The 16,255-nt window shown below is 37.6% G+C and overlaps 2 protein-coding genes across 3 annotated transcripts in view; both read right to left on the bottom strand.

Annotated features, from left to right (window-relative positions):
- The window catches only part of il6r (interleukin 6 receptor), a 7,583-nt gene extending 2,510 nt beyond the window's left edge, over positions 1-5,073 (bottom strand). The window contains exons 1-4 of the mRNA XM_084089188.1: positions 4,246-5,073; positions 1,482-2,105; positions 1,268-1,391; positions 6-175 (exon numbers count right to left, since the gene is read on the bottom strand). Of these exons, the coding sequence (XP_083945314.1) occupies positions 6-175; positions 1,268-1,391; positions 1,482-2,105; positions 4,246-4,342 (1,015 nt within the window). The 5' untranslated portion in view covers positions 4,343-5,073. The remainder of the gene's footprint in view (positions 1-5; positions 176-1,267; positions 1,392-1,481; positions 2,106-4,245) is intronic.
- Positions 5,074-7,916: 2,843 nt separating this feature from the next.
- Positions 7,917-16,255, bottom strand: part of atp8b2 (ATPase phospholipid transporting 8B2) — a 42,421-nt gene continuing 34,082 nt past the window's right edge. For both annotated transcript variants that reach the window (XM_084089187.1, XM_084089186.1), the window contains 7 exons: positions 14,736-14,959; positions 14,567-14,650; positions 14,233-14,478; positions 13,919-14,057; positions 12,937-13,067; positions 11,376-11,876; positions 7,917-9,530 (listed from right to left, as the gene is read on the bottom strand). In XM_084089187.1, coding sequence (XP_083945313.1) covers positions 9,432-9,530; positions 11,376-11,876; positions 12,937-13,067; positions 13,919-14,057; positions 14,233-14,478; positions 14,567-14,650; positions 14,736-14,959 — 1,424 coding nt within the window. In that variant the 3' untranslated portion in view covers positions 7,917-9,431. The remainder of the gene's footprint in view (positions 9,531-11,375; positions 11,877-12,936; positions 13,068-13,918; positions 14,058-14,232; positions 14,479-14,566; positions 14,651-14,735; positions 14,960-16,255) is intronic.

The raw sequence follows: 16,255 nt of genomic DNA, 5'->3' as shown, positions 1-16,255 counted from the left end.
CTCACTGATATCATGTAGCTTGAGGCTGAGACCAGGGCTCGTGGCACTGCCTGCTGTGTTAGACACACACAGTTTTGCCACATGGAGAGCTCTGTCACCCTCCTCCACGGGGAAAGCACACCAACAGCGGGACCGGGAGAATGAACAAGGCACACGAGTGATGTTACCAAACAATCTTTGGAAGGAGACAAAGGGAGGAAGAGAAGTGCACAAAAGAGATCAAATGATGCTTTCATAATTTAAACACCCCCCCGGTTCTGTTTTGTTCCTGTTCCCTGACATTTGTATGTTGACATACCGTAGGCTGTGTTTGAAATTGCCCCTTATACCCTTATTCACTATTCCCGACATTATTCCACTATTCCCTACAACATTATATAGTCCACTTGAAGGAGTGAATGAAAAGTACACCGAGTGAGTGAATTCGTACACTGAGTGCGGCGGAAGGGCTGCCAGCCTGCCGCTTTTGCATAGTTTGTGCTTGCCGTTTAATAATCGTTTGAAACGTAGCAAACTGACAGCTCCAGCAGTAAGACGAAAAGATTTATCTTGAACTCTGCCATGGCAACTAGCATGTATAAATCTTAATAATCAATTAAAAACGAATTTATACCTGTATGATATTACAAGCCACATTGGATCAGCAGTGTGGAATAGGGCTGTGGACGCCATCCTCAGGTCAGAAGCGGGAATTCATTCGGCACTACCTTTACAGTGCATCATGGGTATTCTCTAGCCGTTGAGCGTACATTAGTTGTACACTCGCTATTGCGGTGCATTATGGGATTGAATGAGTGCACTCGATAACATCCACTACTATGGTTTCGGACACCAGTACAAATGGCTTTCCCTTCAAATAGTGCCCTATTTAAGGGTATAGGGGGCGATTTCAGACACAGCCCTAGTTTCCTAGTGTGTGCCAGATAGTCACTAATTTACCTCACCTGTTGTTTATTTAGTTTCCTTGTTTACCCGTGTATTCAAACCCTGAGTTCTGTCTGTTCTTTGCGCCGTGTCGTCTTTATCTGTGTTCATTCTAATTTATACTCTCCTGCGTTTTGGTTTTCTTATTAAAACTTTGAATCAGTATTTCCTTGTGTGTTTTGAACAGAACACACCAGAAACCTGACATCAAAACTGAATGCGATTAAAAATACAAGCATACCAGTTTGGAATGGCATGACAGTATGTCATTTATTCCTAAAAATGCTGATTACTGTTAAATAAATTCAGTCTGTCTTTGTCCATTTACCAAAGACACACTCACCCTCTATTAAGAAGTAGGTAACACAGCGGCCGTGGGGTTACTGGATGTTTGGACGTCCAATCGCAGCGGACCTTACTGGTGGGAAACTTCCTGTAGCAATAGACAGTGGGTCTCTCTGGGGGCACTGTGAAAATAACACAAGAATGTGAATTTCTTCTGTGTACTGTGTATCTGTAAATCACTAATCAATATACCTGCGAAAGAAAGTCCTCACCCCCTACGCTGATTTTGAATGTGGATACGAGTCTCTCTCCTCTGTAGCAGCTGTAATTCCCAGCATCTGCCAAGCTGAGATGTGGACGTCTTAAAATCCCTCCCCTCTCCACTCCAGCACGCACTTGTCGTCCGTTGAGAGTCCAGCGCGTTCGCTTTTTGATGCCTCGTGTCACCCTGGACCCTTCCTCTTCATAATCATAGTCCTCATAATCATCTTTATCAGGATCTGTCCCCATGGTGATACCAAAGGCCTCTTCTTCATGACCAGCAGTTTGACTGACAGCACGCAAAACACGTCTAGAAGTGCTTTGTTCCTTTCTTATGGTTATAGGGGGTTTAACAGTGACTGTTGTGTCCCCTTTAGTTTTGGTATATATACCAGAATCAGTCTTTTGGTATGTTCCAATTGTAGCATCTCCCTTCATTCTGGTTATTTGCGTAGCATTAGCATGGACTCTTTGGGACGTCCAGTTGACAGTGATGTCTTCTCTCTGCTTGTTCCTATATTTTTTATTCATGACACTGGTCGAAGCCAACGGCCCATCGTCCACAGTGACATCGCCTCTGCAGCCAAGCACAACATTGCTTCCTAACTTCAAGACCAAAACTCCAGGAGGGGGCTCTGAAGAAGAATACAGCAGTTAGATCATTAATCACATTAATAATCCTTTGCAGAATATTCTGTCCACAGCTGGGCTTCGTCACGTGTACTGTTGTCTAGTCTGAGTACATGTATTCATACTTGGGTAAGTATATACAGTACATTGTACCCACAGTTCATTGCGTTGTCTAAATATGGAACAAAATTATGCAACAAAGAGGTACTTTTGCTTTCACTTCCCTTTATTAAAATCCCTGATTCTTCTTCACAATCACTCGTTCACTGCACCAGTTGGACATGATGCAAAGGCAATACAACACCAGAGTGTTTATAAAGGGACTAAAGGTGATCACTATATGTAATGTGAAAGAAATTTAGAAAGACAATAACTGATAAATCTTTTTTTTATCTCCAAGTTCATGGCACTTTTAAACAATAAATATATGCTGAAAGCCTATGCAAATCTATACTGTGTCCATATACTATGCTTCATTTCTATGTGCATACACAAACACTTGCTAATACATTACCTAGATGCCTAAATGCTCATTAATGCCTATATATATGTTTTTAATCTGTGCATGACAAGTGTTTCTTAAACTATGGGCACTTTTGGCTCTCGGCACTGTAGAAAATAAACTCTCACTTGTTTATTTAGTTTGTCCACTAACAATGCCCAATAGTGGACATACACGAATCACAGAAGAATTCTGTCTTTTGTTCCCTTAATTTCATGGCCATTTCTACCACATCTTAAAATATACATTGCGTTTAAGAACATTTTGTCATGGAAATCACTTATAAAGACAAAGAAAAAAGGCAGACAGTTTTGTTTTGCTGAGTCTAAAATAGCTACCATTTAATTTGAGTTTAGAACTTGATTGATTGATACACAATAATACAAAAATCTGGTAACATTTTCGTTTAGGGTCTAATTCTCACTATTAACTAGTTGCTCATTAGCATAAATATTACTAGGATATTGTCTGTTTATTAGTACTTATAATAAGGCACATATTAATGCCTTACTCTGCCTGACCATATTCTACATCACTTTATCATACCCAATACCTAAACTTAACAACTACCTTACTAACTATTAATAAGCAGTAGGAGTTTATTGAGGCGAAAGTCACAGTTAATAGTTAGAATTGGACCATAAACTAAAGTGTGACCAAAATTTTCATCATAAGTGAAATTTATAATAATTAATGTTTTCCTTGCACATCACGTCTACTTTATTTCAAGCATGCTCTTTACTGACACTGCTGTCTATTTAGCAAACAAGTTCACTCTAGCTTTAATTAGGGGCTAAACCATGGTTATGGTTGAAATGATACCTAGCAAAGCAAACGCACACCTTTTTAGGTGCAAGTTGAAGGAAAAAACTTAATGAAAAGCAATGATACCAGCACACTTTCTTAAGAACATTTTATTATTACCAATGTATCGGCAAAACAAGTAGCCTTTGTCAAGGTATGAAAAAGGCTACATGTTTTGGTGGAAATTATGCTACAGTCATAATTTTTGGACAATGTAAATTTAGATCTAGCCAAGATAAATAATTTATAAATAATACAAAGTTACGTAAAAAAATCCTCAAAATTAAATTAAACGTGGTAAGGTGATAGGCTGCCTAACTCATTTTGTTTTTAATTATGGTTTTTAAAATGTTATGATTTTTTTTTTTTTTTTTTGATGAGGGCAAAGTTTAAAGTTTGTAAGACAGTTTGAATGTGAATTTCATATAAAAATGAATAAAATAAAGAGAATCTAACAGTTTAAATAAAAATAATGTAATAACACCTGCCTGGAACTTAAGAAACAAACATAAATTCTTGCTTTGCTCTTATGTTCTCCGGTGGGCTTAATCGGTTTATTTATTTACAGCTGACAATAAACTATTTAAAAGTCCCGTAATGAAATGGGATTATTTAGACTATTGAAATTATCATAGGAATGCCTATTAATAGCTTCTTTACCACAAGCGCTCATTAACCATTAACCACTGAGTCAGAGGTGAATCACTACAACCTAACAAGACCATAAATGAGTTAATTTATGTTTTTAAAGTTACAACACACTGCAATACAAGTATAACTGATTTCAGTCACTTAAAATTCTCGATTGCATTTTGAAATGAAATGATTAATTAGCCTACCTTGTGGAGGACACAGCTCACCTTCTTGTGCAGACTGAACTTTAATCGCAGCTAATACACCGAAGAGAAACACGAGTGTAAATCGAGTCCACATCATTTTTCACTAACGTTACCAAAAAAAGAATCAGCCACCAACATATGCAAAAGTATAACGGGTCATAATGTCAACCTGTTCAGCAAGTTAAACGAGATATTTAGCCTAACGTTAACTTACATCCTCACATCAAAATTTAAGACAGCCTAAAAAACGTATAGCCTACGGGCGTTTGATCAATCTAAAACTCTTACGTTGTTATTTGAAACACTGTACAGATCTAGGACAATTCGTTTGACAAAAAAATACTTTCAGTTGCTTCAAGATAAGATTACGATCCGGAGTCCGTTTGTTTGTGAGAGAAGAAGAAGACTGCTGCCCCTTCCTCTCCTACCGCACATTAGACTATATCTGTTAACAAATCCGCTCTTACGAAACTGCGAACCACAAAGACAAACAAGTTCCTATTTGACAAGGCAAAGACCGAGAAACGAATTATTTCTGTTTGCGGTCAGGTTTTTACTACAGAGTAGTAGATGACCCAAGATGTCGATGAGGGTCACCAGAACATCAGGTCGACTCGAAATACATCTGAGGTGCTGCTGGACACGTTAATTCTTTTAAGTTATATTAATGATTCCCTCATTTATCCACCCATTTTGACTGTCTGGCATCCGTAGAACACAAAATGATAAATTTAAGCTTCAAAAACTTCGTGTTCGCTATTCATTGATAATTTAATAATAATCTGAACTAAGAAGAACTCTAGAACCGAATCAACCCAATTCGTGACTGAATCATTTAAACAGCAGTCTTGTGAACCATATGAATTGATTCATTTAAAAGATTCGACTCAAAAGAACAAATCGTTCACAAACGGGCATCACTACCACAGGCTACCACATCACACGGTCTACTTTAATGGTGTTGTGTCCTTTTTAAAGTTTTACATCTTCAGTTCACATTCATTGCATGGAAAAAAGTGAGCAGTGCAATTCAGGACACTTTAAATTGAAATTCATAGTTTCTATGGCAAATTATGACAATTCTATTTTTTTTTTTTTGGTGAACTATTCCATTAGAAATTATTTACCAATTAAACGTAGTTAGACAAAAAGTTTTTTTTCACTTGATTAAAATAATTTAATCAATCTAAATTCCATTTTCACTAGGGTCATTCACAACAGCAGGGTTATCTACTGTTTACTTCACAGGTCATATAGACTATTCCATTAATTTGACCTGTAACCTATAATTGCAATTATATGTAAATACTTTACTGTGTGGATATAGAAAGAGATATACATTTAAAAAAAATGAACACTCACACATTTAGCTTTTAAGGCATATAATTGTTACCCATTTAACAGTATGAGAGCTAGGTCTAACTTCTACAGGGAACAGGACAAGTATGGAGCTTATTAACTTTTCAAACATCTTTATCAACTTTCTTGGTCTATCTCATAATAAAACACACACACCATTGCGTTTACATTCTTATTACCTAAATTCAAATACTGGTAAAGGCCACATTTAGACCAGAATGGTCAAGGTGGATTCCATTTGGTAACTCTTAAGTTAATTATTTTAATACAACTTAAAAAAAAAAGGTCCAAACACACTTGTTATCACAGTCCACTGGATCAATGCACCTCCGTTGGGCAAATGGCTAGGCCTTCAAGGGTCCAGCAGAGCAGAGTTTGGGGTTGAATTGGACTTCTAGTCAAGTAGTCAGGATTGGAGCACCAATATGGTGCAAAGACATGGATGAGGAAGAACGGGTTCATCCAGCAGAGTCACATTCTCACTGAGAACTGTAGCGTTTTATCACACAGAACCGCACACATCTTAGTGCTATTTTCAGCAGTGGGGAAAAACAGAAAATCTGCAGATTTACTAATCTCTGAGCAACAAACAGACAAAAAGCTGAAGTATTTGACTCAGCAAAACAATATGCTGACAAAATTGTCCTAACAGTATGAGACCACAAGAAAGAAAGTCACTGTGAGATTAAAAAAAAGCAGAAGAAAAGATAAACCACCCTTAATATATAGAGATAAAAACAATACTTGAACTGACTGAGATTTCAAATGAAAAAGATACAGAACTACTCAATTCGAACACAAAAATCTTAAACCTGATATACAGGGAGGAAAATAAGTATTTGAACACCCTGCTATTTTGCAAGTTCTCCCACTTGGAAATCATGGAGGGGTCTGAAATTGTCATCGTAGGTGCATGTCCACTGTGAGAGACATAATCTAAAAACAAAAATCCAGAAATCACAATGTATGATTTTTTAACTATTTATTTGTATGATACAGCTGCAAATAAGTATTTGAACACCTGAGAAAATCAATGTTAATATTTGGTACAGAGTTTGTATTTGGTACTTTGTTTGCAATTACAGAGGTCAAACGTTTCCTGTAGTTTTTCACCAGGTTTGCACACACTGCAGGAGGGATTTTGGCCCACTCCTCCACACAGATCTTCTCTAGATCAGTCAGGTTTCTGGGCTGTCGCTGAGAAACACGGAGTTTGAGCTCCCTCCAAAGATTCTCTATTGGGTTTAGGTCTGGAGACTGGCTAGGCCACGCCAGAACCTTGATATGCTTCTTACAGAGCCACTCCTTGGGTATCCTGGCTGTGTGCTTCGGGTCATTGTCATGTTGGAAGACCCAGCCTCGACCCATCTTCAATGCTCTAACTGAGGGAAGGAGGTTGTTCCCCAAAATCTCGCAATACATGGCCCCGGTCATCCTCTCCTTAATACAGTGCAGTCGCCCTGTCCCATGTGCAGAAAAACACCCCCAAAGCATGATGCTACCACCCCCATGCTTCACAGTAGGGATGGTGTTCTTGGGATGGTACTCATCATTCTTCTTCCTCCAAACACGTTTAGTGGAATTATGACCAAAAAGTTCTATTTTGGTCTCATCTGACCACATGACTTTCTCCCATGACTCCTCTGGATCATCCAAATGGTCATTGGCAAACTTAAGACGGGCCTTGACATGTGCTGGTTTAAGCAGGGGAACCTTCCGTGCCATGCATGATTTCAAACCATGACGTCTTAGTGTATTACCAACAGTAACCTTGGAAACGGTGGTCCCAGCTCTTTTCAGGTCATTGACCAGCTCCTCCCGTGTAGTTCTGGGCTGATTTCTCACCTTCCCAGTCCGAGGGAGATTGACAGTCATGTTTAGCTTCTTCCATTTTCTAATGATTGCTCCAACAGTGGACCTTTTTTCACCAAGCTGCTTGGCAATTTCCCCGTAGCCCTTTCCAGCCTTGTGGAGGTGTACAATTTTGTCTCTAGTGTCTTTGGACAGCTCTTTGGTCTTGGCCATGTTAGTAGTTGGATTCTTACTGATTGTATGGGGTGGACAGGTGTCTTTATGCAGCTAACGACCTCAAACAGGTGCATCTAATTTAGGATAATAAATGGAGTGGAGGTGGACATTTTAAAGGCAGACTAACAGGTCTTTGAGGGTCAGAATTCTAGCTGATAGACAGGTGTTCAAATACTTATTTGCAGCTGTATCATACAAATAAATAGTTAAAAAATCATATATTGTGATTTCTGGATTTTTTTTTTTTAGATTATGTCTCTCACAGTGGACATGCACCTACGATGACAATTTCAGACCCCTCCATGATTTCCAAGTGGGAGAACTTGCAAAATAGCAGGGTGTTCAAATACTTATTTTCCTCACTGTAGCTGCAGGCCATTTAGTTATCAGTAATACTTGAATAATCATTACTTGAAACTGTTATGTGTAATCAGGGCTTGACAATAACTTTTTTTGCTTACCAGTGGCTAGTGGTTTTCCTAAGTTACCAGCCACACAGCATTTTCACTGGCCACAATTTTGACATCGTTACCATGGGGAAAAACTGCTATATAGACATCTTTAATATTATCTCATAATTTGGTGGGAGGTATATTAGGCTGCTGTAACTTTAAGACCTGACGCACTTATACTGTTACACATGCGTTTTCTTTCTCAACTGTTTACATTCACTTAAAACATAACTGTTCACGTGAATACTCGCCAAGACCGGCATTTTGATATTAGTTTGTGTGTATTTGACTGTTTAAGCACAATAAGCAGAGAAAAAGGACTCAATTTAGTACTGAGAGGCGGCTTTATGTGCACGGACTTTAGGTGTGAGAACAAAATCTGCGAGAATTAGTAAAATGATGCGCAATCCCACAACGAAATTCAAGCCCTTTAACAGCAACAATATTCATCTGGAGCAAATGAAACGAGTGAGTGAGGAGAAGCGGATTTGTGTCTACTCGCAGTCAGAGAGATCATGAGAGAGCGAGAAAGCGCAGCTGGTATTGAGTATCTATTCTGCGGAAAATGAGTACTGGAAGCGTTTCAGGTATTTCAGTATCGATTTGTATCAAAAATGTATATTTTTGACAACACTACAATGCACTTAGTTTATTTCAGATGCCTTTTTAAAAGTCTACAATTGAAAAAAATTATATTTATATAGGCCTATAAAATTCAACCCACCAAAGTGGATAGTGGGAGTGACTGGTAGACGACACTGAAATCCACCATTTGGCGGATTGGCGGGTGTTAATGTCAAGCCCTGTGTGTAATGTATTAATATATTGTGATATGTATTGATACATTTAGAGATATTAAGATATTGAGAGAAACGTTTTAATGCAAAAAATTGGGAGCTTTTGTTCCTGTCTCCAAATTAAAAATAATCAATCTAAAAGTGTATTTGAGTGCAACATAATATGTATTTCGTTAAACAACTGATATCAGCTATAGCTGGTAGTCAGGTGTGATGTAATATCAGCCTTGGCAATGTTATTTAGCGGTTTGTTGTCTGATAACTTGGCTAGAATGAAAAACTCAGTCGTAAACAGCTCAAATAACACCAAATTTGTCCTTCTCACTGACAGGAAATCTGAGAATGGGAACAATACAGGAAATGCGAGGGGTGAAACTCTTTGTGCTGTCTGTATACATACACAGTTTGTCTACTAAATCTGCATCCATTTCCATGTGTGTTTTAAGCGTGTTTACTCCTAAACTGTCTGGGGCGCTGTCTTCTCTGGTCATGTCCTCAGACAGAAACATGAGCATTCACATGAAGGATTCCAGTTGGTATTGTCTATCTATCACTCGCCACTGGAAGTTTCTTCTGCAATGGGAGGAGGTCCAGGGCTGCTTGCACCACTGATACGAGCTCCAGAACCCTTCCACACAAACGGTGCTTCCTAGAAGAAAGAATCAATAAGAGGATTAATAAAAAATACAAAACAAATGACCATATTACCTACATAAAATGCACTAGAGTAAATGTGCCTCTTGAGGCCCTGATATACTTCAAGCATAATCAAAGAACGAACTGATGTGACGTCAATTAAAAAAAATTCAGGCCAAAATGAAGTTCGTTTGGAGTTCGTTTCGGGAGGTCGAAACAGCTTGCCAAAGCAAACTTCCTGGAAAAGTTTGCTCCGGCGAGTAAACACCTTTAAACTACTATGGTCCAAGTCGATTACGCAATAGGTAGGTGGGCTCTGGGACTTTTTTTTATTTTTTTTTATGTGTAGCTTTTCCATTTTTTTAATTCTCTACTATAAAGAAGCTCTTCAGTGTGTTCATGTGTTTACTCATGTATGACTTCGATGAACTGAACAGAAGAAATTACAATTTGTGTGGATACAATTTTAATATCTACAGTATGTTCATTTCTTCAGTCCATCGAGACTGGAGTGCCGAATTGCAGAGCTTGTGTAAACATCCACATCACTCTGATCAGATGCTTTCTTAACTGTTGTTTTCTCACCAGTCATTTTTGTTGTGTGTTTATTATGTTATTGAAAGGAAAGCGCATCTGTTTTTTATATGGAATCACATTACTATTAATTAACTGAAGCTACTTACTGTATACCTTCCTACCTAAAACAATGGATCATGGACATCACAATAACGTAATACTAATTAAATAGTGTTGTGTACTATTTCAGAAATCATTCAGCAAATTTATTTGGCTCTTAAATCTCCCCTTTGCAACCAAAACCATGTACATGGCGTGTCAACAGCTGCTTGGTCCCATCTCTCATAGTCGAGCTAAATATTTTTAGAAGAGAATTTAAAGAAACTCTTCCACAGTGTGAGATATATGTCCAAAGAACAAGCATTGAAATACATGCAAAGTAAAGAGAGAAAAAAAAGAAGTGGAAAATCCAAACCAGCTAGGCTTTCTGATTTTAAATGAGCATTTGCACAGTCTACACCACAGCCCTTTTAACACACCCAGTTAATAATTTGTATATTGTGTATTGATAATCATTTGTAACGCACACACACACTCTAAAATTTGGGTTCGGTAAGATTTTTGATTGTTTTTAAAAGAAGTCTCTTACTCTCAACAAGGCTGCATTTATTTTTAAAATAGCAATATTGTGAAATATCATTACAATTTAAAATAACTTATTTTTTATATTTTAATATATTTTAAAATGTAATTTATTCCTGTTATAGCAAAGCAGAATTTTCAGCATCTTTACTCCAGTCTTCAGTGTCAAAATGATCATTTCAATATGTTTATTTGGTGCTCACAGTTCTTATTATTATCAATGCTGTGCTACTTAATATGTTGTGATACATTTTTTCGGAATTATTTGATGAACAGAAAGTTCAAAAGTGCAACACTTCTTTTAAATAGAATATTTTTGTAACAATGCAAAAGTCTTTACTGTCACTTTTGATCAATGTCATGCGTCCTTGCTGAATAAAACTAGTATTCATTTATTTTAAACAAAATGTTTTACTGACCCCAAACTTACCAAATTATTGAGGAACTCATGACAGTTATAGCTGAGACTACTAATATGTGCAAAAAGTGAGAAATGAAAGTGGTTTTAATAGTTCTGCTTCCTGCTGTTTTCTCCTTGGGGAAATTTACTTTTTTTGTCAATCCACAAAATGTCAGGCACGCCTAACGAATCAACCTTCTGTCCCGCGTTGAATAATGTCCTATATTTGTGTATGTTGGCCTGCATGTGGTGTATCTGTATACAGTTTGTGCTTGAACTTGTTTTAAGATGTATATTTACCTGCACTGTTCCAGTACTACATCCTCCCATCTCTCTGTCTGCACACCTGAGCACGCTGAGAGCGATATCATCAGGGCTGTGAGTGAGGACGGGTTCATTGAATTGCTGCCCTGCCTCGCCTGCCACTGTGTCCTGACGACCATTTACTGTGGAAAAGGGTGAGGCTTGAGAGGAGGCGGCGCTGTCATCTCCGGTGGGCGGGGTGTTCTGCACACCAGGGCTGTTTGTGTGTTTTTTCCTACGAAGGGTATCGATCCAACTGCTGCTGTGGCGGGAAGCGAAAGAAGCGAGACCCAGCGAACTCAGCCGCATATTTTTTCCCGAAGTGATCAGCTCGCCAAAGCCCTCCTGATGCGCAAACGCATAACCGGAGCGTCGAGATCCACCTCTCCCCAAGCGGCCAAGAGCACTGCCACTGGCTACCCCTGAACCGCCCACTCCACGACCCGCACGCCCACCAGGCTTCCGCTTTTTCTGCAGCACAAGCTGAGTGTAGCGCACCTGCAGAAAGAGAACGAGAATGTAATAAGGGGCGAGGATGAGTGTAGGGGATAACCAGAAACTACAAAATGTCAAACCTACTGATGTGAAACAAATAGGATCTATGCTATGAATCAGAATATACAATAGTCATCCAACCATAACAATCCAACAACCAGAAGTTTTGTTATCCAAAAAACTGTTTTTTATTCTTTAGATTTAACCTTTATATTTGTGTTTATGCAAATAGATATACTATGTATATAAAGAACTACTGATATTATTAACATTAACAAGATTATGTCCATAATAATTACTAACATATATTTCTATATTAATATTAACATTAAAAAACACTATTTACACTATTATATGCAAATAACCACATGCAAAAAAACACAATCAAAACAATTCATTAGGGATTTACTCAATGATCACATAGAAAATTGAGAATGTTTATTATATATAATCCTTTTAAGTATTGTGTAAGACAGATCTTTGTTGTGATATTTCTGTCAGGACCACTACCGTCAAATATGATTGACAATTAGCATACAGTTTGGATTGGCGGTATGGTTCCGTTCTGGGCGAGAACTCCCTGCGCATTCATGCAGCCTAGCATGGATAAGAGCAGGGAGAGCAGCAATAATCCCCCTTGGGGTAAACAGAACAGAACCAACATGAAAATTTGCAAATATATTTAATTCAAGATTTTAAAGTACAACATTATTCGATAATTATTCTGATTCAAGGGGAATCAGAATGTCAAATCCTGACTGACGAGAGGAGCTGGGGATGGAGGAGGGTAATTAGCTCCTGAGAAACGCGATAGCTGCTGATAATACTGAAGGAGCTTATATATGTATATGGTGATAGGCGTCGTATTCCTATAGGTAGATGTGGATCAGCTGAGGGTCAGCTGATGCAAGCTTGACTAACGTGACCTGCCAGAACTAACGCTACGCTTGATACTAATAATGAATGTTTGGTTGAATATATACATAAAATGTGGAAACAAAAAACAAATTCAAAGATGTCCTAAGATTTAGGCCAGACAAACTAGTGTCACACGCATACTTACGGTATCTGAGAGCTGAGGTTTAAGATCCAGTTTGAGAAAGCGGAACGCAAGCACTGGAGCAATGCAGATGATGGTAGCCAGAGCAATAGTTAACCAAACCACCGGCTGTCCGAGTGTGTTGTGGGCACTTCCTGTGGTAGATTAACACATGGTACGCACACAAACACAAAATAAGCATCACATATTTACACCAAATGCACACACACACACATTTTGAACAAGATAAAAATACAAACAATATATAATTTATAAATCACACAATTAAAAATCCATGGGTATTTTAAAGACAATATATTTTTTTGTATATTTACTTTTCATTGTATATTAATTTTTTTTTTTTTTAAATGTATGTTTACATGTTAATTTTTTAGGAAAACGATTTCTTTAACATAGTTTTATTGTGCTATACTACTGTTAAAAAATATCTTACGCTTACAAGGCTGCATTTATTTAATCAAAAATAAAGTAAAAATACAGGGATATTTTTAAATAAATTTTGAGTTTCCAGCATCATCATTACTCCAGTGTCATATGATCCTTCAGAAATCATTCTAATTTGCTGATTTGGTGCTCAAGAAACATGTTTAATTATAAACAATACTGAAAACAGCTAAATATTTTTGTGGGAACTATGATACTTTTTTCAGGATTCTTTGATAGAGTTCAAAAGAACAGCATTTACTTGATAGATTTTTAACAAATTTATTAATAATTAAATTAATTATCACTAATGTGTTCTTGCAGAACAAAAATATAATTTTTTTTCAACAACAAAAAAATCTTAATGTCTGACCACAAACTTGTATGGTAGTGTATCCATAAACAGTTATTTTTGTATAAGAGTAATGCATATAGAGTCAATGCTATCTGCATTTCCAGATGTATTCGCTGATAAGTTGTACATGTGACACATACTGTATAGACGTTATCAAATGTGGGTTTCTGTTCAAGATTTCTGTTGGGCCAAAGAGTGCTGACTCACCGAGGAAATGGAACTGCTTGGGGAAGATGCTGAACAGGACACTGGAGTGCATAGCGAAGAGGATAGAGAAGTAGGTACCCAAAGAGCCCCATATAAAGAAGTGATTTATAGCAGTCCAATAACCAGTGTCCAGAGCAATCTATAAAGAAGTAACAAAAAGCTTGAGCCATTCAAAATAGTTACAAAATGTATTGTCACAGTACACAGCCTTAAACAAACAATAACTAAATGAGAACTGCTAACCAGATATAGATTCAGAAGCACTACTTTGGTGTGGATGTTTAATCTTAAACAACTTTACCACATGGACTCACTTGGACGCTGACAACGATGACAAGGGCCGTTGCAGTAGTTACTGCAAAAGTTTGGTAGTCTGCCAGTGGGACTCCATTGCTCTGTGTGGCGTAAGAGAGAACGCCGTACGGAATGAAGAACAGAACCACAGAAGTGTAGATTCCTTGTGCGATACAGATAAAGAACTCTCGTTTGTTAAACAGCAAGTTCAGCTGGCCCGGCTCATACAGCTTTGGATACTCTAAACTCCTCTGTTCAGGAACATCCTGAATTAGACAAAGTTTGAGGTGGAAGTGAGTTTCTTATCAAATGCAAACAAAGATGAGTATTTTATATACGTTTTCTTTTTCTTACCTGATCGAAGATGCCCATGGCTAACACCGGAAGGGATGTGTATACGATATTGTAGAGAGTGATGAAGTATTGGTCATAGACAGTCTAAATCAAAGAAAACATAGTAAACAGAGGTCATGACATCACCTCATAAATAACTTTTTTTTGAGCCTCAGAATGAATCTCTCACCTGTGCTGAGAACCCACAGAAGAACCCAAACCAGAAGTGCACCATAGTGAAGGCAAAGTTCTTGTAGAAGAAGTAGCAGAGAAAACGGCACATGCGCAGATAGGACCAGCGTCCGTGTACCAGCAAAAGTCGTTGCAGGAAACGGAACTGGGAAAATGAGTAATCGGATGCCAGGACGGCCTGGATCCCCTCCTGACCGCTGATGCCCACGCCAATGTGAGCCGCTACAGAAGGAGAAAAAAGAAGACAAGTTCAGATAATGCTGTTCAATTTAATATTTGATCTTACTTGAGGGGTTTGCAGTTGGATTTAGCTGGTAATTCGGGGGTTCAATATAACCCTGATTTCAATATAAACCTCTTACAGAGAACACCCTTCCTTAAGTAGAAAGGCAGCAATATACATACAGTACATACATACATACATATACTGTAAGTTCATTTGCCTTATTTTTGGAAAGCAAATTTAAAGGGAAAACTGCAGTTAAGTAAGTAATCAGCTAAAAGCAAACTCTTCTTGAGTAAATTAATTAATAAATATCAAGTTAGTTTAATGTCAGTTTCAGTTAATATACTGTACAATGTTTTCAAGTGTTACTTAATATTTAATAGTTTTATTACTGTATTAATTGTTAAACTGCATTTAATTAACATTGCTAAACTGTTAAATTGTACTTCAAACATCCTAAATACTATTATTCTAAACATTTAAGCCTTGTTTCACAGTCAAAGCTTGGATTAGGCCTTAGTTCAATTAAGACCTTTAAGTAGCTTTTATAAACGTGCCTTAGGAAAACTTTTTTTTACTTGTGTGCATCTTGAGACAAAACAATGGCACTGACATATTTTAAGATATGCAAGTTGCTTTCAGTTAAAACAGCTCAAACATGCATTTTAGTCTGGGACTAGATTCAAGCCTTGTCTATGAAACCAGGCACTAATCTTCCATTTTAAGATATGGAGACTTAAATGTATAAATATCCAATTCAATCACATTATGATCGATTCTAACCAACCAGCATTTCAAACCAGTAATAGGCTATTATCTCATTCGTTAAATGAGTAAAACAATGATTGCTAAAACCATACTGAATATCTCACGTTACAATGTTAATTCCGCCCACTTGAGATCCCCTAAGGGTCCCTGGAGACCAGTTTGAAAACCCCTGCTCTTGGGTATATCAGCACTCTGATGGTCAGGTTCAAGTAACACTCCAAATGTTGGGTTAAGGCAGATAAACTAATACCTGAATTTCAATTTTACAAAAACCATAGATTTGGGACAGTCCCAAGTGATATGAATCAGTCTAAATAACATTAAAACTGCAGGGAACATTCATCAAAAGACTGACTGACAATGGTACTAGTGTGAAGAACAAATCTTTTTCATTGACACTTGACTGCTACACACCAGCAGAATCCCCTGAACACAACACACCCAACAGAATCAAACAAACAGAAGATGAAACATTGCAAGAACGTGTCTGTGCGTGTGTACATGTTATTGAGTAGGGACAGCAC

The sequence above is a fragment of the Abramis brama genome (assembly GCF_963993115.1).
Source record: "Abramis brama genome assembly, chromosome: 17".
In the NCBI taxonomy this organism is placed as follows: Eukaryota; Metazoa; Chordata; class Actinopteri; order Cypriniformes; family Leuciscidae; genus Abramis; species Abramis brama.
Note: the sequence above shows the minus strand (reverse complement) of the source record. Positions and strands in the feature narration are given on the sequence as shown.